Consider the following 22,981-nt stretch of genomic DNA (forward strand, 5'->3'; position numbering starts at 1 on the left):
CCAAGCGTATGCAAATGTCAGAATTCAGAAAAGTTACAAAAAAGAATCTGTACAAAATGTTCTCGTCACGTCTTCTAACATTTCGCACATGGAAATAATTTTGGTAATTATGACCGACCTAAAATAAGAGACGTTTGGTCAGATTTGGCTTTGGACAGTGAGGGAAAAAAAATATGTATGTGTCTTTTTACAGATAGGACAGGTAGAGGCATGTGTTGTTAAAAACGCTAAAATTTTTTTACTTATGATTTTGCTTTTCACACTGATTAAAAACAGCCGATTAAAGTCCTAATTCTTTAAAATTACACAAGATTACTGCAGCAAAATGAGAGTTTAGGGCCTTTTACACCGAGGTGACCTTCTGCATGACTATAAAGATTAAAAAATGGTCGCGACAATCAACGAGGATCTATTTTTAACTCGCTCTGAACTGTGTTTCACTTCAATGAAAGCAGTTCATTCGACTCTTGCCGTGAATTAATGTCTCTGTGCAGTTTTCTCATGACACTAGGTGGCATCAGACAGCTGCAGTTAGAGGCTTCTGACTGTCCAGTCTCTCCACAGCCAGAAGCGTTTGCGTTCATTTAGGAAATAATAGGCTTTCCTTTAAAGAAAAAAAAATTCTTAAAATTACTACATGTGCTGCAGAAAGGAGATGCGCTTTGACGGCAGATGTCGCAGCTAAAAAGCCAGAACAAGTGCGCACACAAACACACCCGCAACAGTGACAAAACGAAGGACCGGCGAAGGTATATGGACGCCCCAGTATTATGCAAATCCCAAGCCCCCGCACAGCTGCTGCCAGGCCGGCCATTCCTCGCGAAGACTCCGCCCCTCCCCGAGTCTACGTAGCCAAGCCGCGATGACGTGCGGATGCCTCTATTTCCTACACTCTGCAAAGCATCATCAAAATCACCATCCATCAAGAACCGCTTCACCCCCCTCATCCTCGCCCCCTCCTCCTTCCTCTCTCTCTCTCCTCCTCCTTCGTTGTCTTTTTAATGTAACTTCTGGATGATCGGGAAAGCAGGGAGCGTCTGGAGAGCCTGGTCCGGTGACTCCATCTCTGCTGAAAGATCCGCTCGCAAGGCATTCCGCTCATCATAGCTGGACACACGGACAGGAGGGGATCCGTTTGTGGAATAACGCCGCGCTTTCCTGTGGATTTCGGTTCAGTTGATCATTATTATTGTTATTATTTTTTTAAAACCCTCCTGGATGTCGGAGCGCATCAGACCGCTCTGAGTGAAGCGGTCCTCTCGGATTTTCAACGACTGACTGTTTATTTTTAGTCTCACATCATTAGTAGTGTTGCACCTCGGTGATGCAATGAAGGCTGTTTCAAAGCATCTAATGTGACTATAATTTTTTATTTTTTTTTTTGTAAAAAAAATAAAATAAAATAATGTCGTGGTTTCTTTAAGAGATTAAAATCGCGCGCGTTAAAAAAAAATTCGGTTTAAAATAAATAAATAAATAAAATTAAAGGAAAGTTGCTTGCGCAAAGTTTTGGAGTCTGTCGGAATGGCTATGGTAGCGTGGAGAACCACGGAGGGCGTCGGGGACCCCCAGGGGACTCTGTCCTCCCCGGTGTCCCAAGTGGCGCCTCTGTCTCTCCCCGGTGAACTGACGGGACACATGAACTCGGCGGCCTCTCTGGAAATACCCCAGGCAGGAGCTGCTCAGGGAGCACCGCCGCCCAATCTATCCGCCGCCGCCGCCGCGTCCACCTCCACCACCACCTCCTCCTCCACGAACAACAACAACAACAACAACAGCACCTCCTCTTCCTCCTCTTCTTCCTCCTCTTCCATGGACAAACAGCAGAGCCAGCAGATCGAGTGCATCGTCTGCGGGGACAAATCCAGCGGGAAGCACTACGGACAGTTCACGTGCGAGGGATGTAAGAGCTTCTTCAAGCGCAGCGTCAGGAGGAACCTGACGTACACCTGCAGGGCCAACAGGAACTGTCCCGTGGACCAGCACCACCGCAACCAGTGCCAGTACTGCCGCCTCAAGAAATGCCTCAAAGTCGGCATGAGGAGGGAAGGTACGGCCTGCCGCCCTCCTTTTGTTCGAAGCTCGGCAGAATACAGACGGAAACTCAGTTTCCCATTATCCACTCTGCTTGTGTTCATCCGTCTACTTACCTTAACGCACGCGTCTTATAAACGCGCACTTGCATAACGCAATATGTGTTTATTATAACATTAGTTAACATAAAAAAGATATTTGCTCTGGGCAGTGATAGTAGAGAAAACCTACTTTTGCTCCCCATTGCCTTTCTAAAACGGCGTTTATGTCAGGAAAATTATTAGTAATTTTTTGTCACTGAAAAAATTACTAATACTAGCCAGTTGGCAGTTAGCTAATAGCGGCTATTAGCCTAAACTTATTTTTTCTCTAAATATTTGATATTATTAAATATATCCTTTATCCCAAAGCCAGTATGTTTTTCTAATATATATACTAATATTGGCTGCTGGTATTATTTTCAAACTTGAATATTATTGACCCAACATTTGTGTAGCCTAGCATTTGTTAACAGGTGAATTAACTAGCCTGGGCTGTGATGTTATGTGAATATATTCATCCCATTGTGTGTCTAAAATATAATTCCAGCCTTTAAGTCATGCATAATTTTTTTCCCCTCCAAAATTACTAGTATTGGCAAATATTGTTTTTGTCTTTTTATTTGAATTTTCTTTTGCAGCCTTTAAAATGCTACCATCTCATAAAAGATATGTATAATAATTTGTCCTATTGTAGAGAAAGCCTATTTGATCCTTTCTAAAATATCTTATAAGCCTTTATGTCATAGCTAGCTAAAAATATTACCATTAGCTTCTATTTTTCCCCAAAAGTAAATAGCCTTAATGGAACATTTGTTGTAGCCTAATTTTGTCTCAAATGTATTTTAAAAATATATTTCCAGTCTTTATTTCACCAAGAGCGTTTTATATATTTTTGCCTTGCAAAAAAAAAAAACACTACCACTGACTTACATTAACTGGCTTAGGGTGCTACTGTCCAATATTTTTAAAAAGCTCAATTTCTTTAATGGAACACATAGCATTTGTGAAAAGCAAATAGTGGGGGTCTGATAACGTGGATAAAATCCATTTTATTCCCTTCCCTGTGTTTCTAGAATATTTTATCAGTCTTTATCTCACGGCTAGTGGGCTACTGTGTATTTCAGTGTAAACAGAAGGGGTGTGAAATAATGTCGCAGCTAGCATCCTGTAGCATGTTTAGCGTAAGCTGTCCCTGTTGCCTTCACGGTCAGCTGGGTGAAACAACAAGAACCTTGACATTGTAAGAAGTTCATTTTTATATCACAGTAATTTTGACGTCTTTTTGTTGATTTTGTTGAGATTTCAGCTTTAAAGAGCGAGGCTTAAAAATAAAACAGCTGCATTTTGTGGGTTTATGCAAAATCCGTGTCAACGTTTATTAAGTATGCAGGTGGCCTACTGTAGCATAGTGCTGCTAGTTATAGGCTATTCTATTCTGATTATTTTTACATTATAAATCCAAATTCTTCTTTTTTAAAATTTGGATCATATTCCAAACAGATATAGCCTACCACCAAAAAAGTGGTTTTCTTAATTTAAGACCAAAGACAAATATTTCTGAATGTAAACTAGTTTATGACTCAGTTTTGATCGCTATAGACAAACTGAAATGACCGCTAAGGCCAACAGAAACCCCGCTACTGCGTGCAGGTCGCGGCCTACAAATAATCTGGATTTTTTTTCCTTGTCACAATGCTGAATGTGACATTTCTGACCAGGAGCTGTCTGAAACTATTATTCGTCGCTTACTTCTAATTGAGCTTCCCACTGCTGACTGTAGAAATAACCGGAGTGGACAGAAGAGACCGTGTGTGTCCCGTTGCTTCTCATTGGCATCTGTTGCTGTGAAAGATCCCCAAGTGCGGGCTGTTCTTTGAATGTCAGCTGGGCTGCATTGGTAGTCTGTTTCAGTTCGACGTGACATCTCTGCTGCTTCTCGTTGCAGCCGTGCAAAGGGGCAGGATACCCACGCAGTCTTACCACGGCCAGTTCGCGCTGACGAACGGGGACCCTCTGCAGTGCCACTCCTACTTGTCCGGGTACATCTCCCTGCTGCTGCGGGCCGAGCCCTACCCGACCTCCCGGTTCGGCTCCCAGTGCCTGCAGAACAACAGCATCATGGGGATTGAGAACATCTGCGAGCTGGCGGCGCGGATGCTCTTCAGCGCCGTGGAGTGGGCCCGGAACATCCCGTTCTTCCCGGACTTGCAGGCGCCGGACCAGGTGGCCCTCCTCCGCCTCACCTGGAGCGAGCTGTTCGTGCTGAACGCCGCCCAGTGCTCCATGCCCGTCCACGTCGCCCCGCTGCTGGCCGCCGCGGGCCTCCACGCGTCCCCGATGTCCGCCGACCGGGTGGTGGCCTTCATGGATCACATCCGGGTCTTCCAGGAGCAGGTGGAGAAGCTGAAGGTGCTGCAGGTGGACTCGGCGGAGTACAGCTGCATCAAGGCCGTAGTGCTCTTCACCACAGGTAAATATGTCGGGAATATTTACACCAGTGCACACTGGAAGTAAGGAGTTTTGGGAAACTGGACATTTGAACAACGAGGAAAATGAGTTATTAAACACAATAACCATTACTGTGAATAAAATAAACAACAATCAGCTACAGCTACGAGTAAAAAGCATTAAAAAAATAACTTTCATCATGATTAGCAACTTGGATCTTTATGAGACATAAAACTTGGCAAATTTAGTTTTAAAGTAATTATTTGAAATTCTGTTAAGGTTTTTATTGTGACAGGAACGTGCTGGAGTCCCATTTTAAGAGAAGGGCTACAGATTAGGGTGATGGTAAAGAGGCACTCCAACCTCAAAGACAAAGTCAAAACATGCAAAAAGACAGTCAGCAGTTAAGAAGAGTTTATGTTGTTTTATGTTAATTATTTAGAAGGGTACTAATATTTTTTGAACAAGCAGGTTTTTTTATTTAATAAAATTAAATATATGTAAACTACTCAAATTTGATATTTCTTCAAGAGATATTTGTTTAAATTAAACTTTATTGTCTGTCCTAAATGTGATAGAACAGATTCTTTAACATAGTTCCATATTAAAAACATACATTCAAGATAAAATAAAAGGGACACAATAAGTACTAATAAAACCCATATTCTTACAGAACAACCTGGCAGGAACTTAGTGTGAATGAGGATCATTTTAAGTCTAAATCTCATATGGTTGTAAATTGTTTTTTTGGCTTTACTGATGTTACGTACAGTGTTGTTTACTTGTTGTTTACTCCTTTAGCATCCTGTGTACTAAATATTTGTTTATCCAAGACTCAAAAGGAAATGAAAGAGTTTGGAAAAGCTGCTTTGAATCTCCGTAGCGTCCAAATGAGATTTAAACTCATAGCGATCAAAATATGTCTTCATAAACCCCTAAAGGAGGTTGTGTCGTCCGACAGTCAACATCGTAATCCCGCATCCTCAAATCAAGTAGCAATGAACTGTTTTCCAGGAGCCGGCTCCAGTAATTACGTTTTACTTTGTGTGACCCTTAATCGTTACATTTTAAATATTGTTTTTAATTCCACAAATACTTTGGCGTGTTAGAAAAAAAGAAAAAAAGAAGATAATCACAAACAGGTTGTGCTCAGCTAAACTCCCAGCCCCTTTAACGGCTGAGCCGCTGGATCGAAAGGAGCGAGCAGCAGCAGAGTGAAAAATAAAAGAAGCTCCTCTATCTAGGTCTATTTCGGTCCCCATGAGCACATCTGAGCACGTGTCTTTAAACTGGGACACAGTAGCCTTTCTTTAACCCCTGCTGCCATGCGGCCTGCAGCGCTGCAGTGGCGGCAGGCTGCAGCAGCGGCAGGCTGCAGCAGCAAAACATTTGATCCAGTGCAGCAGCGCCGCTCTGCCAGACGTGGCTCTGCTGGATTCCTCTGCGACGATTTTGGAGGTTTTAGCCGAGCGCCGTCGACATCTTTGATCGCAGGAAGCGTTGGACTGATGAGACAGATGAACTCCTTTTCACCACCCACAGCACGGATGATTGAACCTTTCGCTGTTACATGTCAGGCTGTTACCTGACCACGACTGAGTTGCTGTTTCATCTCAGTGGCTGTTACTTTATTTTGTTTTTTTAACCTGCTTTGATCCCCTGAGATGTAATGGGATGTGTTAGCAGAGCTAAAGATCTTTAGCATTCCTGGCCTCATTGTGTACCTGGGCATGCTAGTGAATGCTACATTCCTCTTCTCTAATGAACGTTGCAACCCAAAAGACGAATCCTACTTATTTCTGCCCTTTTCTGAGCTGCAGAATTAGGTGAACATGGAAAGACTCTCTTCACTTTTAGCACCGATCCACTTTTTTCACTTCCAATACCGATGCCGATATCTGAAATTTAGCATTGGCTGATACCGGCCCCATGCAGGAAAACAGAGCTGAATTGACTTCAAACGTAACATAAACGTACTGAATTACAAATGTAATTAATATCTCTGCACCAGTGCAGTTCATTTAAATACACCAATAGCTTCACAAGATTGGTCAAACGTGTAAAAACAACTTCAACTTGTCCAGTCGGTGCAAGTAGGAGTATAACAGCCGATGTTAAATAAATATGAAAGACACTGAAACTGACAAAATCAATAGGTTGACTATTTTGGTCAAACGTGTAAAATATAAACTACAATAAATCCTCCTTTAGATGGTTCATAAAGCGTAATAAATATGTAAAATAAATAATAAAGCACGACATCACTCAGAGCACAAATCATAGATTTACACTGAATAGATCTGCACTTATAGATCTAGATACATTGTCACCAATGGCCAAATTTTTTTTTTTTTCCAACATCGGGACCGAGACAGATATCGATATCGGATCAGTGCATCTCTGTAAACGGTCCTGATTTTTTTTATTTTCTTAATTTTGTTTCCTTGCGGTTCCTCTCGGTGCAGACGCCTGCGGCCTGTCGGACGTGGCCCACGTGGAGAGCCTCCAGGAGAAGTCCCAGTGCGCGCTGGAGGAGTACGTGAGGAGTCAGTACCCCAACCAGCCCAACCGGTTCGGGAAGCTGCTGCTCCGCCTGCCCTCGCTGCGCACCGTCTCCTCCTCGGTCATCGAGCAGCTGTTCTTCGTGCGCCTGGTGGGGAAGACGCCCATCGAGACGCTGATAAGGGACATGCTGCTGTCCGGCAGCAGCTTCAGCTGGCCGTACATGCCCATCCAGTAGGTGTGAAGGCTACAAGGTTGCTTCTCCAATCGAGTGATTTGGTTTTTGTTTAGTTCCCCCCCCATGTAACCCAAAATTCTCTGCCAGAGGAATGAGATTATTAAAGGTAAAAAACAAACAAACAAAAACAAAATCATGCAATTCTACTAAGTAATATCAGCGGTCTGCCTTATTTTACAAAAAGGGTCCTGAACAAAATGAAGAACAGGAAATTATTTGAAATCAAAGGGAGAATAAAAAAACGAGACACAACACAAGTTGACTGCTTATTTTGGACTGGTTTTTTTTTCTTTTCTTTTTTGTTTTTTTTGTAATTGTGACGGTGTATGGACGCTTTAACAAAACTATATTTATTGGACCTGTGTGTATATTTATCGTGCTTGTAAATTATGTTTCCGATCCTTTTGCTTTCTAAATGTTGCGTGTGTCGTTTGTTTTTTTTTGCCCACGGTCAATGAGGAAACTGCAGGGAGCCTTTTTGTGTGTGTTGATCTGTTTATTTCTAATTTTTTTTTTTATTTGAGTTTTGTCTCTGTTCTTGATTTCATACCTTCCAGAAAAAAAAGCACTTTGGACTTAGTGAAAAATGGAAATATTTACAGCATTTGTTTTGAACCTGAGTCACTCGGTTCCACACTAAAGCTCTGACTTTAATTGTTTTGTCATCTCCTGGTTATGAAATTGCTCTTCTTTTTTTTTTTTTTTTTTTTTTTAATTTTTACAAAAATATTCTCTTGTAAAAAAAAAAGAAAAAAAGAATTGTAGATACTTCTTGGCCAAATTTCCTCATTCTTCTTTTCACGACTGTGAAAATATGACTGTTTGCCTTCAGTGACGATATTAAACTCGGATCTTTGCTTTCGGGTTTTAGCAGAAATGTTCAGTTTGCTCCTGAGATGCTGCGGCTGAGTGAGGCTGACTGTCAGGAAGCTGCCGGGTGTTTTTCTACTCAGAGGGGTTTACACTCAGACCCCAAACCCCGTCACGTTTATTTCACTCACACAAACACACACACACACACACAAAAGAAAAAACAAACAAACAAACAATGGCACAAGGAGATTATTGATGATTACATTACCAAATAATGGGTTTCCACTTTTTTTTAATTTTTTTTTTTAATTTTGGTTGTCTTAGAGATTTTTAAAGAGCAACATCTTCCTGGCCGAGAGACAAATGGACTTGATGGGAATCATGTGTTTACATGAACCCAGGCCACTCACTTGCACAACCTGCTCCATTCAAAGGGTACGAATGTGTGTGAGTGTGTGTGTGTGGGCGTGTATGTTCCCTTGTGTTTTTTTGTTTTTTTTCTGTTTTCTGACAACCACTCTGATGTACTGTGAAAGTTAACATATTGGTACCTTATTAAATTATAACTCAAGATTTATACATAAAGTGTACTTTGTTTATTTCACAGGATGTTTCACGACAGCGACGTCTCCAAACTGAGACTAGATGTCAGAATATGATTTTTTTTTATTTAGATTTTATTATTATTATTATTATTGTTTTGCATTGAAGAACATTCTGCGGTGTTCTGGAGTCAGAACCCTCGTTGGAGGGTTTTAGTCAAACAAATGAATCCCAGTGGCAGTGACAGCTGCATGATGTGCAGAGAGAGAGGAAGAAAAACTGACGCTATACAGTTTTGTTTTGACCATTAATGCAGATTACATTCATTTTCATTCTAAAGGAATGATGCCACATTTTAATTCTGATTATAGCATACATTTGCTTTCAGCAACTATTCACATAGCAAACAAGGGAATTACATGTTTTTGCAACTGGATATGTGTTTCCCCTCCATCACCCTCTAACTCTTATAAATATTTCTTAACATACAAGTTAACCGTTTAGGCTGTTTCCCTTCAGAAAGGAGCGAGGGTAAAAACTCTGGAGGAGGAAGAATGAAACAAGGATCGTGTTTGCGGTGGCAGATTGAAGAAGACAGAGAGGATTAAGGCAGCTTCTTTCCTTCTTAGTGGACAGAGAGCTAATGAGGGGCCCCTGAGTGCTCTGTCACTACAGTTTACCCTGAGGAGGATGAAGCCCGGCAGTCCACGGCCCCTGGGCGCTCCGGGCCAAAAGGCCAACATGAAACAATGGAGCATTTTTCCCACACACGTACAGGTCCGAAAAACTGACAGGAGAAAGAAGAGGAGAAGAAGGAGAAGAAGAAGAAAAAACGGAGAGTGAACGGAGCTGGTTGAGATGATGCCGGGAGAAACCGGGATCAGACTGAGGTCTGTGGAGATGAAGTTGTAGTTCCGGCCCCTAGAAATGGGTTCAGAAATCCGAACCTGGAAGGTTTTGGATCAGTGAGATATCATGTCATGTATGACAGAAAGCCTTCAGCTCATAACTCATCTTCCATAAATAATGCCGATAGGTCGATGCGGCCCGAGTTTTGTTTTTTTTTAAATTCATTTTTATTTTTTGCTGCTGTTATAGATGCACTTTTACTATAACATTTTATTTTTTACTTTCGAGGAATAAATATGTGGATTTACATTGTACGCCACAAAAACTGTGACGTTTAGCAATCGAGATCCACGCATTATTGCGTCGCTTTCAGCTGTTTTCCCTTCCGTGTTAAATAGTTCAGGCCACAGGCTGGCGGTGGGTTCAATGTCCGTTATTCGGTGTGGGATACTATAAAGTTTTCTTCTTCTTCTTCTTCTTCTTCTTCTTCTTATTATTATTATTATTATTATTTCTCCGATTGAATTTCGCTGCTTTACTGGCGCTTACAGACGATTAATCAATAATTATTCTGCTGCTTTAAACCTGGACGGCTTTTAAGTAATTAACTACTCATGTAAAGATTTTAAGACAAAAACCACAGATGGTTTATCAATTCGGAAATAAATGCATAAAATGTTGTTTTTTTAAAAAAAAAAGAAAGAAAGAAAAAGAAAAGAAAGAAAATTAAGTTGTATAAGCAAAGAACTCTCCGCTTTTGTATAAACCCTCAAACTCGTTTTTTTTTTTAACTGTACGAGTAAATTAAAGAGAAACTCACACGGCGGATGAAAACATCCTTTCTACTGTTTAGCTAAAAGTTGACATGCGGTTTTCTGACTACTTATAATTTCTTTTGATTTTTATTTATAACATCCACCTGGGTTGTATATCAAAATACAAAAAGCGAGAAATACATGATTCCAGCAGTTTTATGGACTTTTTTTCCCCTCTAAAATTTTAAACCAAACAATTCGTAACACAACGTATTTTCTTTTTCGTAGACTGTAATCTTTTCTTACAATACGTGTCATTTTTACGTTATTGTCCCACCTTATTTTTTGATACAATAAATAAATAAAATCACCAAAAAAACCCCAGGAATAATAATAATAATATTAAAATAATAGAAATAAATAAATAATCACGCTCAATTGGCTCAGCATGAACCTCTCAGTCCGACTTATTTATAGAACAGCGACGTCATTTCAGTTCAGGCTTTATTGTGACTTTTGCTGGCAGGTACAACTGCAAACATTTTAATTCGCTTTGAATAAACTTAGTTTAAATTAAATTAATTGTATTTTTTATTATTATGCTTTTTTTTAAATTTTATTTTATGATTCCAAAACGCTGTAACGCTTTACGACTATAAGCGCCATTTTGAATACGAAAAATGATCATAAACATACATTTTCAAAGATAATAATAATAATAATAATAATAATAATAATAATAAGGTTGCATATCGCAGCTGCAGTTCCTTTTGTTATTTTACTGTAGCATCTGAGCATGCTCAGATTGTACTCCTTTGCATTTAGTTGCTTTAATTTATTTACACAAGGCTTTTAAAAGGCGTCATTAAGACCTAAGCTCTATAGTAGATTGATTGTTTTTTGTTATGCAGATGACTCAGTTTGGTGCTTATTGGTTAGAAATGGACTCAAACAAACACCAACACGTCCTCTTTCCGGACTAATAAGTCAGCAGTCAGCATTGCAACATGGCTGCCAACAGTTTATTGGTCAGATGTTGATCTGCTGGAAGGACTCCTGATGGTTTTGTCCCTTTGAACAGGAAGTGGATGCACCAGGTTCACAGTTTGGACTGACGGTCCAGAACTCTCAGCACGAGTGGCAGGAAACATTTATAAGAAACCAGCAGCGACTTGACCTCATATCGAATGTAAGTTTGGGAAATAAATGACATTCATAAGGTTTCTCCAGAGGTCAGAGCTCCAGAGGAACAGACACGTTAAATGTCCTTTTGCATATTTTTTATTCCCCCTTTGCCACCAAATTGCCCCTATAATCCCGTCCTCCTCCTCAGACGGACACTGTGCCGCTCTGTCTGGCTCCTCTGGAGGCTGGAAGCTGACGAGGTTCCCCCACACCGTCTCAGTGACCCCCCCGTGACCCTTCTGGCCTTTCACCTGACACCAACCAAAACGCAGGCTGGGGCGGACGGAGGCACGTCAAGCTCTGGAGTTATTTAATATCATGTACGAGTCCGTCTTAAATCTTCTCTGACAAAAACAAAAAAACTACATAAAAACAAACACGTCTTCCATTTTTTTCTCACTTTGAAAAAAACCCAACAAGCTAATTTACACCCAGAGAGGCGAGGCTGCTGCGCCACGCCTCACTGAGCCCAACTGATGCTCACACGGACTTAAAAGCAGGCAATATTGGAGGACGCCTGTCTGCCGAGGAGCCCCCTTCTTTGCAAAGCATTTCAACGACAGAGGAGGAGAGAACACCCCCCCACCCCCACACAGCAATCAACTCAAGGACTGTACAAAGAACGAGCCGGCGTTGCTAAGAGACAGATGCAGAATAACCTCCACCAGAAACCTGACCATGACCCTTCCTCCGCCTCCTCCGCCTCCCAAACAGTCGCTGCTTCTCCCACCCAATTACTACAGAACATTAAAGACCACCTCTGTCACATTAAATCTGAATGCCAAGGAGAAAATGGAGTGGAGGGTGGAGGTGGTGGAGGTGGGGGTGTATGAGGATGCTGCACGGAAGATTTTTGGAATACTTGCTGAAGTGAGAAAACAGTTTCCCATTGTTTCTTTCTTTTTCTTTTTTTTTTTCTCTCCATTTGGTTTGGTTGCAGCAGGCCTGCAGGACGGCTGCTGGTGTGTTTCATCCAGGCTGAGGGGGACGACAGGCGGCGTTTGGGACGGAGGCAGGGATGAGGTGGAGGAGGGCGGAGGAAGATGGGCAGAGGGAATCTGTCAGACGAATGAGAAGATGAAGATTTGACAGAGAGGTGACAGAGAGTTCAGCTCGTACGAGGCCTGTCGATTAGTGCGTGTGTGGCTGACAGGTGGAATCCCAGGGGCGCGTCTGTCACCGCAGCCTGCTGCCAGGCCGAGGCGGTGGCCCCCCCTGCTCCACCGCCACCGCCGCCACCCAACAAACCCAGCCGAGAACGCCCACGGGCGGGGACTCGGCAACGCCGTCGCGGCACCTCATTGGCTCGGCGCCGGCGGCTCGACCCACCAACCAGGACCCAGATTAAAGCTTTATTGTGAACAGAAACCAGGGCGAAAGTCATGCTAATCCCCCGCTAAGACATCGCTGTCAGTGATCTGTTGCTACAGCGCTGTCCAAACAAGCCTGCAGGAGCAACCAAGGGCACGGTACATTTAGTTGTTTTGGGCCCCCGGTGTAATGTTTATTTCTGCTGGTGTTTAACGTTTTCAGTGCGACACCAGACCAGACACTCAGGTGTGCAGATGTTACAGAATTATCTGTTGCTATTCAAGCTGCAGTATGGAACTGTTGTTAAAATATATATATATGAAATGATCACTATGTTCTCACAGTATAAGACAGATAATCTGTAAAAAAATAAAATAATTGAGCTATTCTGCCTCCTCCCAGTGGCAACTGTTGAAATGCACTCAGTCAGAAACAACCAATCAGAGCCAGGAGGAGGGGCTTAGCGCTGTCAATCACTCTCGTGTTGACGCCCTCCACCTATCTGGTTCACCACAACATAGCCTATGTTAGCTAGCATGGCCACCTCCAACTGTAACTTGTTTCTCTTTTAGCAGCGTGGTCACGAGGATGATAGACAGCGCTAAGACCCTCCTCCTGGTTCTGATTGGTTGTTTTTGATGCATTTCTTCAGACGGCAATAGCAACTCATGGAGACGGGGTGGAGAAGACAGATTTTTTTTAAAAATATAAATTATCTGTGTCATATTATGCCTCACAACATGGTGACAGTTTTAACAAATACAGAAAAAAACATTTTTGTAAAAGTTACATACTGCAGCTTTAACATGCAAATCGTTGGTTTGCAAAAGTCTCTTTCCTTACCAGGACTGGAGGGACGAGGGAAAATCATAAAAATCATACCGAGGTGGAAAAAAAAAACCCAACTATATATGGTGACACAGATGAAAGTAAATACAAAAATATAGTTTCTGGGGGAATATGAAGAGATGTATAATCCTAATCCTAGAATAAATGTGAGACAATCTCACCATCACACAAATCAACCACAGAAAATAAACACGTGGCAAAGAAAGTATCCGTGGCGACTTTATTAGTCATGAATATGCATGACTGGCTGTGGGTTTACGTTTCTTATCGTAATGGAAAATGAACCTTATCCTCACAGTATGATGCTGCCACCTCCTGATGTGACATTTTTGCGTTTTTTTAAAAGTCGGTTTTGCTTGTTCTTTCAACATAAGTCTGAATATGTTTGAAAACACATGAACTTTCATGTACTATGTCAGCAACAGTTTTTATATTCCAACATCTAAACATCCCATTTCTCTGCAGGAGGATCTGTTGCTGCACAGCGTTACTGGTGGATCGATGCCAAAAGTGCCTTCAAATAAAGTTAAATTACAAAATGCATTCCTTATTTTCATAAACTAGATATATTTGGATTTATGAAAGAGTAGCAAGCAGAAAAGTATTGTTGAAATAAAAATAATGATAACTCCTGGAAACAAAGTTCAATGAATTTAAATCAATGGCGTCAGAGAGGAGGGGGAATGAAACGGACGTTGCATCTAGAAAGACGGAGTAAATTTCTGCCAAAAACACTCAGATTTTATTATTAATTTCTGTAATTTTCTAGAAAAAAAAACTTGACCATTTCAGACGTTCAAAAGTTGAAATTTTGCTGAAACTTTCAGACTAATCTTTGAAAGTTTTCTAGAAAAAGCTGAGGAATGTTCGGCGTTTCAAAACTTGACATTTTTTTTACTTTTAAAATGTAAAAAATGTACACACCTTTCTAGTTAGTCTCAAAGTTTAAAAAAATTTTTGGCAGAAATTTATAACTATTTCCCAACTGCTCTCGTAATTTTGTGAAGAAAATTTCGAAAACCGTCTATAGTTTTATTTCAGCTTCAGTTAAATATAAAGTTCTGATAAATTACTCAGAAGTTTTTTTTTAATCTCTAATGTGACATTAACATGTCAACCTGGATGCATAAATAAAATCAGCACTATGAATCTTTTTTGCAAATCACTGTACAGGAGAGCTCCTGTTAGATCAAGTGACTACAGTTTCTCTTACTTGTGTGGCTGCTAGACTCGATAAAAACACACACACTCTCTCTCTCTCTTAGTAGAGTCACAGTGCTGCAGACAATAGACAAAGCACACAGTGGAGCCATGCAGTCTATGAACACATTAGATGAGACACACACTGGTGTGTAACAGAGCAGAAAGGCAGCAGTGGAGCGCGGCGTGGCAGAGGGAGAGTCTCCACCGAGGTGAGTCTTCATCCTGACAGTGTTGGCAAACAGATCATCGTGTGTGAGATGATCCAGATCGAAACGCCTTGCTTCTAAGAAATGGTGCTCACATTTGGTCCCGGTTTGAAAGTTGGGGCATTTCGGCTGAACGGGATCCTGGAGACGTCTGGAGGCGTTTGAGACTTTTATGCAGGCAACGGCTACGGACAGCAAATTAGGAGAGGAGCAACCAGAGGAGCAACGGAAAAAACCTTCGATAAAAACAAAACACACAAAAGCTGAACAGGAGAAAACAGCAAATAAGATGTACCAATAATAATAATAATAATGATAATAAAATGTCTACTCTTAGAATCCCAAACAAACAAAAGAAGGCAATCAGATACGTTTGGATTCTCTCAGAGCTCTGACACAAAGAGAAAAGTTTCATAAAGCCGATCAAAGGTTTAGCAGGTTCTCCTAGTTCTGCGTCTGTATCTACAGAGCAGCTCCACTGCAAACACTCCGACTCCGATTTCTTTTCCAGCGCCGCTGCATGGTCCACGATCATTCGTGGGTCACAGGAATTATTGTCTGTGTGCTGTGACCTTTGACCTCCCAATCTCCTGACTACTGGCAGTTTGTAATCTCGCTCATTTGGGAAATTGGACAACATCGGATAAGCAAGTCTCCCAATTGTACTAATTCCCCTGACGTTAACGTTTTCCCTTTATCTTTAGCATAAATTAAACAGAAAAGTGAGTATCGGAATATTATTTTTGCAACTTTTCAAAGAAAGTTGCTTAAGAAAGAGCAGGAAAGAGGAGCAACCAATCACAACTCAAACTTTGAGTGAAGCTGTAGTTACATTCATCTGTGTCTTTGTGTTAATGCAAATTAAAGGTCAAAGATATGAGCTGTTTAAAAAGTTTTCTCTTTGGTTTTGAAGAATGTGTCCAGAAAAAACAACAACATAATTTAAATTAATTTGTAATAATCTGACATTAGACAAAATGAAGTCAAAAAAAAAAAATAAATAAATAAATAATAATGTGGAAAATGACATTTCTGCTATCATCCTATTATACAGTCAGGACCTATTATGGCTGATAAATAAAAGCCATTAATTCCGTTGTAAAAACTAGGGTTAGATTTGCATATCATTGTAATAAAAGAAGGTGAACGCATTGTATGGGAAGAAATTGGTTTGGGAGGGAGTTGGTCATTTTCTCTATAATTTGTAAGGTGTCAACAATTCTAACAACCCAGAGGGCCGGGATGAAGCAAAGTCGGGTCACAGCCGCGGCGTTTAGTCGCCCAACTTTAAGCTTTCATCTCTTTCTCAAAGCAAACGTTTTCCCTCCCTTAAACTTTCTGATACTTTACCACATTACAAACACAAACTTCAATGTGGCTTATTTGGAGTTTGTGGCGCAAGGACGAGGTGGTTTTTTTTCTGGCTTTATTGAAATTAGTCAATTGCGCAAAACTGCAGAAAGGAAACACTTTCCATCACACGAGTCACATGGTCAACAACCAGATGTCACCGCTGGTGGAAACCACGAAGACGAAGAAGACAGGAAGTGGTTGGAGGATCATCACTTTGATCATTTGTTCATGTGTGATTTTGATTTGATTTCTTATTTAATAACACCGCAATTTGTGTTTTTTGACATTAGTGGAATATTGACATAGCTGCCGACATGGGATTGAACTTTGGGGAGTTCAGAAACAACCAGGACAGGTCAAGGCCAAACTTTGAGACGCTTAGGAGAGTTTAGAAAACATGATGTCAAGGTTTGACCATCACAGGTAGATCGCCTGAAAATGGGATGAAATTAGTTATGCATTTCACTAATCTCCCCTTATTAAATAGTGGCAAGAAGAAAGCTGCTTTTAAAAGTAGCCTTTTGTCACACATTTAGCCACCAGCCACTTAGAAAGTGAAGCAGTCAGATGGGACCAAATCTAAACTCAGGAACACGCAAAGAGTTGACGTCTCAATGTGACCATCTGGTCGGGACTAACCATGAAAAGAACTTTATTCACGGTAAAAGGTTGATCTACAAAGCATTGACATAACGATGTTCAAAATGTATTCATTCAAAAAGCAAGTAACCCTCTTTCATTTCAAAGATCAGGCCTTACTTAGTGCCAAAATGTCAAGTGTTCAGTTTATCCAGGATGATCAGCGAAGAGGTTTTCTGTTTGGAGCAGAAAAGTTTCACATCAAGGTGGTTCCAGAGCTTAAAGGGCCAGTATTATGTTACCTCCAGACTTAAAAGGAATTTGACTTCACAGTTTAATGGGCATCTGTCTCTTTAAGAAGCTCCTGCTCTTTCCGACACTCCGCCTTCGGGAAGTCATCATCACAACACTGCTCTTGTATTAACCCTTTAACGTTTTTTAGGAGTGTTTGCACTGAGAAGCAGCTGGTATGATGAGCTCAGTATGTGTGCAGTTCCTCCTGGTAATTAGCTAATTGCTGCTGGCTAGTCTGAAGGAGCTGAGTGAGAGAGTCCCTGAATAGTTACCACAGGAGAATAAAAGATTTCTCAAAAATGTGTGAAAGAATCAAAGCAACATGGCAGGTATGTTTTTTGATGAGGGAATATCATTACAACATGATGTAAAGCTAAAAAAAAATTTTTTTACATAACGCTGCCCCTTTAAGATGAGAAGAAAAATACAAAAATAGAAACTTTTAAAGAGATCTACCGATGCAGATCTGTTTAAACTATAAAACCGAGTCCATCATACCTCTACCACCTGCACACCCCCTCATGGTGACACTTTGACTTCATCAGAAAGAGAAGGCCTGCTGGTGAATATTTCTTTTCACACTCAATGATCGGTGAGGGAAATTGAGTTCATCTTCATCGAACTGTGTCACTCTGAAACGGTTTGAGCTGCTGAGAGTCTCTGTATGGAGAATATTTAAGGCTCTGATCGCTCTGAGAGAAAGAGAACTCCACCCGGCAGGCCGTGTGTGTGTGTGGGCGTGGGTGTGTGTGTGTGTGTGTGTGTGTGTGTGAGAGAGCGAGAGAGAGATCCGGGGGGCTTGGGGCCCTCTGGACCGGCTCACGCTGAATAAGAGCCCCAAAAAGAGGTGACCCGGGCTCTTTGAGAGCAGGTTAGGAGGGGACGGGAATGCTTTCGCTCCGCGTTTGGCCCCCTGACCCGCCGTCCGACGGGCCGCCTTGGCAGCTTTTGAAGCCCAACATATTTATTTGCGACGCGCTGAAGAGAGAGGGCGGAGCGGCTGTCAGAAGAAAGTCATCGCCCCGCTGACAGCTTCATCTGCCGATGAAGGGCGTCGATGACAGGCAGACAATGTCGCTGCGTCAGCCTGCCGGGAGCAAAGGACTGTCATATGCGGACATGCTGGGAACCTCCCCTCCGTTCCCCTCTCTCTGAATATGTCAGGAGCATTTCATTTTCTTTTTTTCTCATCTTCTCGGTGTATAATACGGGGATGTCAGACGGGGAACATGTGGGAACTCTCTGCTGCATGGCTGACTCAGCTTTTGTTCTGTCAGTCAGACAGAAAAAGTTCTGTTAACAGCGGATATGTTGGCATTCAGCTTTAAATGGCCCAGATTTCACTGTGTGCTCTCAGTTGTTTTTCTCAGTGGAAAGGTTTGTCCTACCTGTTGACATTTTTCCATTTTCCTCATATTACAACCTCAAAATCCTCAGAGGTTTTGAGTGACTGGACCACCAAAAGGCCATGCTGATGCTAATAGTTAAGTGCAGGGCAGCTGCATGTATTTAGATAATGGAGACACTTTTTCTTGCCTCCCCTTTTAAAGTGGCAGCACTTTGTGTTTTCCAGGCACATAGTGCCATTTTATAGCATAACTGAGTAACTATGTTACCCTCAGTTGTTATAAAAATGCTACATAAATCAAATATGACTCAAAAGAAATGTGACTTTGTACTTGAACACCTTGAAATCAGGCCTCTGTCTCTTTAAGAAGCTCCTGCTCTTTCTGAAACTCCGCCTTCAGGAAGTCATCACAACATGGCTCCTCTGTTAACCCTTTAACAATGTTTTCCCAGTGTTGCACTGAGAATTAGCTCATATAATGAACTCAGCAGATGTGCAGTTTCATAGGTGTTTGCTAATTTCTTCTGTCTGAAGGAGCTGAGTGGGGAGCCGGGGCCACCGGGGCCCGCTGGGGGCCCGCTGGGGGCCCGCTGGGGGCCGCTCTGTGAGGCGAAAGCTTGGAAGCTTGGAAACTGCAGCTCTGAGGAGGAGCTACGACTCGAAGGAGGCACTAGGTCCACCCAAGCATTTTACACAGCTGAATGGTTGCCATGGAGAATAAGGGATTTCTAAAACATGACCATGTATGAGGAACATGTTTTTAAATAACTTATCACCTGAACAATAACCTGTCGCATGTGATTTTAATTGTGTCTCTTATTTAATGGTACCACCACAATTTAAAAATTGTTTTTATTTTTACATTAGCGGAATATCGACTACGTTTTGCGGACATTTGTAATGGAAACATGGCTAACGAACACCAGTATTCACGCCAACGTACAGATTCTCAATTAGATTTAAGACCTTATCAAAGCCATTCAGACGTATTTGCGTTGGTCTATAACGGTGTTTTTCAATCTGATTTCTCAGGGCCCGCTGTGTTTCAGGTTTTGGTGGTTTTCTGCCAAAAACATTGCATTACCTCCTCAGCACGCCAGGAGGCGCTGCAAGAGCCTGCCGACCTCATTCATGTACATCAGGCGTGTGGAGCCGGAACACCTGAAGCTTTCAGGACGGTGTGTCTTTGGGGAGGAGGATTAGAAAACGCTGGTCTGATTTCCTGTGGGGATGAAGGAACTCATCCCCACAGCCTGATGCTGCCACCACCATGCTTCGCTACGGTTAAAAATATCTACTTGACCTGTCTGAGCTACGACCATTGAGTGTTTTTTTTTTCTGTCTGTATTTTCACAATTTTCTTGGATATTTCGATCCATTTAGGTCTTGCCATACTCTGTCCAGTCGCCTGTTTGCGTTAATGTTCGAAAGGTCTTGCCATGTCAGTTAATTGCTTTGTATTTAGTTTTAGTTTATTCTTGTATTCTGTTCTTTGTGCATTTGGATTTTGTTCTTTCAGATCAGGGTGAAAAGGGTGCTTACAGAAGCACGCCACACTTTTCAGATTTTAATTTGAAAGAAAAAAAAAAAATCAAAGGCTTGCATCCCCTTCAGCTGATTCATCACTTAAAATCCTAACAAAACGCATTAACGTTTGTGATTTTTATCGTGTCCAAATATGGAAAAGTGATCAATATACAGTATATATATATATATATATATATATATATATATATATATATATATATAATTTTTCTCAAGCCACCGTCGGTCCCTGCAGGAAGTCACACCTAAAGCTTCGTTTTATATATTTGATGTTTCCAAAAGGAAATTATGGAGAACATTTTCCTGACTGATCCGCTGCAGAGGATGATTGGGCTCCGAGCCTAAGAGGGAACCAATTAACCTGAGAATGTAGGTCATCTGCAGGCTGCCGCCGAAGCGCCAGCAGCGACACGGCAGGAAGCGTGCGTCGTCCTAATATGCATGAAGCACTCGGCGTCCCTCTCTATCAATAAGTCATTATCCGAGCCGTTCCTCTGATGGGCCCGTTGCGTGGTTCACGGGCCGGTTGCGGCCCCGGAATGTTTCCCATATCCGAGGGGTAAAAGGTTCAAACAGTCGCCGGAATCAATAAAAACACGAAACAGCAGCAACAGTTTAAAAACGTTTTTTTTTTTTTATTTCCCTGGGAGCAAAAAAAAGAAAAATAAATCACATTTAACTTCTTTTTTCCAGTCTTTTAGTAAATGCAACCAAAACGAACTCCAGCACTAGCTGTTGAAGTGGCTTGTTTTTTTTAAACCATAGACAAAAAAGAAATCCTACAACTACTAAAATCTGACGTCACTCCATTGTGTTTACATTTTGTGAAGAAGTTGCGCTCTGGTCTTCTTCGGAGGTTTTGTGTTGTTTCCTTTAGTGGTTCTTGGTGCAGCGCCACCACAGGTGGCGGAGGGGGGAACAGCTTTTCCAATTATTTTGGGATCGTTTCGCAGAAAGAACCGCAGCAGCTGAAAATGTACCAAACGCTGCAGTTTTGGTCCCCAATCAAACCGAGTCTGTCGGACTATAAGGTGTGAAAACGTGGTTAGGGTCACATTTTAACTTCATTGATTTGCAATTTCATCAGGTTTCTTGATCCAGGATCGTAAAAATGATAAAAATGCAGGTGAAAGTCAAAGAGTTTACGTAGAAATAAGAAAAATATAAAGCAAAGCCCACATTACGCAACGAAGGGATAAATGCTGGTGGCATAACAGGAGGATTAGAAAACGATCTAACAGAGAGATATTTATGTAGGAGAGGTGATGGCTGAACCAGAAGCAGGTGGTTAACTGGAAACTGGGAGCATCTGTGAGGGGAAGGAAGTAACTGAAGCTGATGCTGCGTTCCAGTTACACTCTGAAGGGGGAAATTGTTTGGACCTCCCAGTCCAAAAAAAAAAAAATTTATAAAATAAATAAATAAATCTACTGGATCGTTCTCTGAAGTCAGATTTTCTTCTATGAAACTGGGCCGACTTTGTGTTTCAATATGGCCGCTCCACGCATCATCAGCGGTAATATGCGATAATGGAAGCGTGTTTATGTCACAAGACACATGTAAAAATGCATGTGAAATCAGTGGCACATGCAGCACCTATAAACTGAGCAAATTAAAAGCAGTTGTTGGCTTAAGAAAAGTAAAGTAAAGTTTAGAAGAAATGTTGGAGAGAGATTCTGCAAACAATATGCATGGTAACGTGATGCGTTGCCATGGTGAAATTCCAATTTCTTAACTAGAACGCTGTTTGCCTTGGGTCTGACGTCAAATTCGGCTCCGAGTTCCCACTTCCCAAGCAACTGCAACGTAGCATGAAAGTGAGAAAATGAGAGAAATGGCTGTTAGACTGAGGGATTGTGGGAAACAGTCTAAAAACACACACACATGCATGCAGAAGCCAAACACACCAGAACAGTGGCAAAAAGAAAGTCTTGACATACCAAGTGTCTCGCAAAAATATCAATGTGGCTTCAACTTTTCCACAGTCACAAGTATCCTGTTCCCCAGACTCCAATGCAAAAACAGCATCTTCTGTCAGAGGGTCTTTCCAGAGTTGCTGTAATGCTGACTGCTACAGGAGATCCATGCTGTCCACAGTCGTCAGCATCTACAATAAACCTGCGAAGAAACATGGATGTCATAACAACTTTATTTCCCTTTGGGATTAATAAAGTATTATTAATCTGCACTGATTTAAATGGACATAAACAGGCTCTCCAGTTGTGTAAGAAGTAAACCTTTGTCATTTTTATGCTAATGACACATTTGACTGAGGTTTTAATTTAGCAAAATTGTGAATTTTTCAGAGTATGAATATAATTAAAGTTCTGTGAGGCTATTTCAAGACAAAGTTCTAAAAAAAAAACATTTTCAAGCCATACATTTATCTTTAATTATGTTTCTTTAAAATTGCAACATATAAAAATCTAAAAATGTAAACGACTCCATGAAAACAAATAACGCTGTGAAGAAGAAGAAAATGTATGGGAATGTTCCTGCAACATACACACACACACACACACACACACACACACACGCCCCCCACACACACACCACCAATAAGCTGAACAAAATGCTTTATTGCTGCCTTAATTGCTCCCCTCCCCCTAAAATACACTCTCCACATCAGGCCGGCATCTCTCGGCGCCGGCTCCACCATCAGCTCAAATTATCATCCAGCCCTCATTGATATGAACAATAACAGAAGGAAGCTTGTTAATGGTGAACATAATTGTCCCAGACAAAAGGCCAAACGCCGCAGATCACACTTTACAGCGGGAGTGGGCGCAAGGCGACGTCTGGGCTGCAGCCAGTCAGCGCGGGGCAGGGGGGATGTTTCACTCCAGATATCCATCTAGCACCTGAATCACATTTCATTACTGGGT

At 41.6% G+C, this 22,981-nt stretch overlaps 1 protein-coding gene across 1 annotated transcript; it reads left to right on the top strand.

The window, feature by feature from the left end:
* The first annotated feature begins 393 nt into the window (after positions 1-393).
* LOC114142445 (COUP transcription factor 2-like) lies at positions 394-8,653 on the top strand. The gene is made up of 3 exons (XM_028013729.1): positions 394-2,050; positions 4,021-4,545; positions 6,989-8,653. The coding sequence occupies exons 1-3, from the start codon at positions 1,525-1,527 to the stop codon at positions 7,261-7,263; spliced, it is 1,326 nt and encodes a 441-aa protein (XP_027869530.1). The 5' UTR covers positions 394-1,524; the 3' UTR covers positions 7,264-8,653.
* The last annotated feature ends 14,328 nt before the right edge of the window (positions 8,654-22,981 follow it).

Source organism: Xiphophorus couchianus, chromosome 4, assembly GCF_001444195.1.
Source record: "Xiphophorus couchianus chromosome 4, X_couchianus-1.0, whole genome shotgun sequence".
Taxonomy (NCBI): domain Eukaryota; kingdom Metazoa; phylum Chordata; class Actinopteri; order Cyprinodontiformes; family Poeciliidae; genus Xiphophorus; species Xiphophorus couchianus.

Excerpts from the sequence above, each read along its gene's own strand:
- LOC114142445 (XM_028013729.1), top strand. The coding sequence starts at position 1,525 with ATGGCTATGGTAGCGTGGAGAACCACGGAGGGCGTCGGGGACCCCCAG. Across the intron at positions 2,051-4,020 it reads AGTCGGCATGAGGAGGGAAG|CCGTGCAAAGGGGCAGGATA; the intron begins GTACGGCCTGCC and ends TTCTCGTTGCAG. Across the intron at positions 4,546-6,988 it reads CGTAGTGCTCTTCACCACAG|ACGCCTGCGGCCTGTCGGAC; the intron begins GTAAATATGTCG and ends CTCTCGGTGCAG.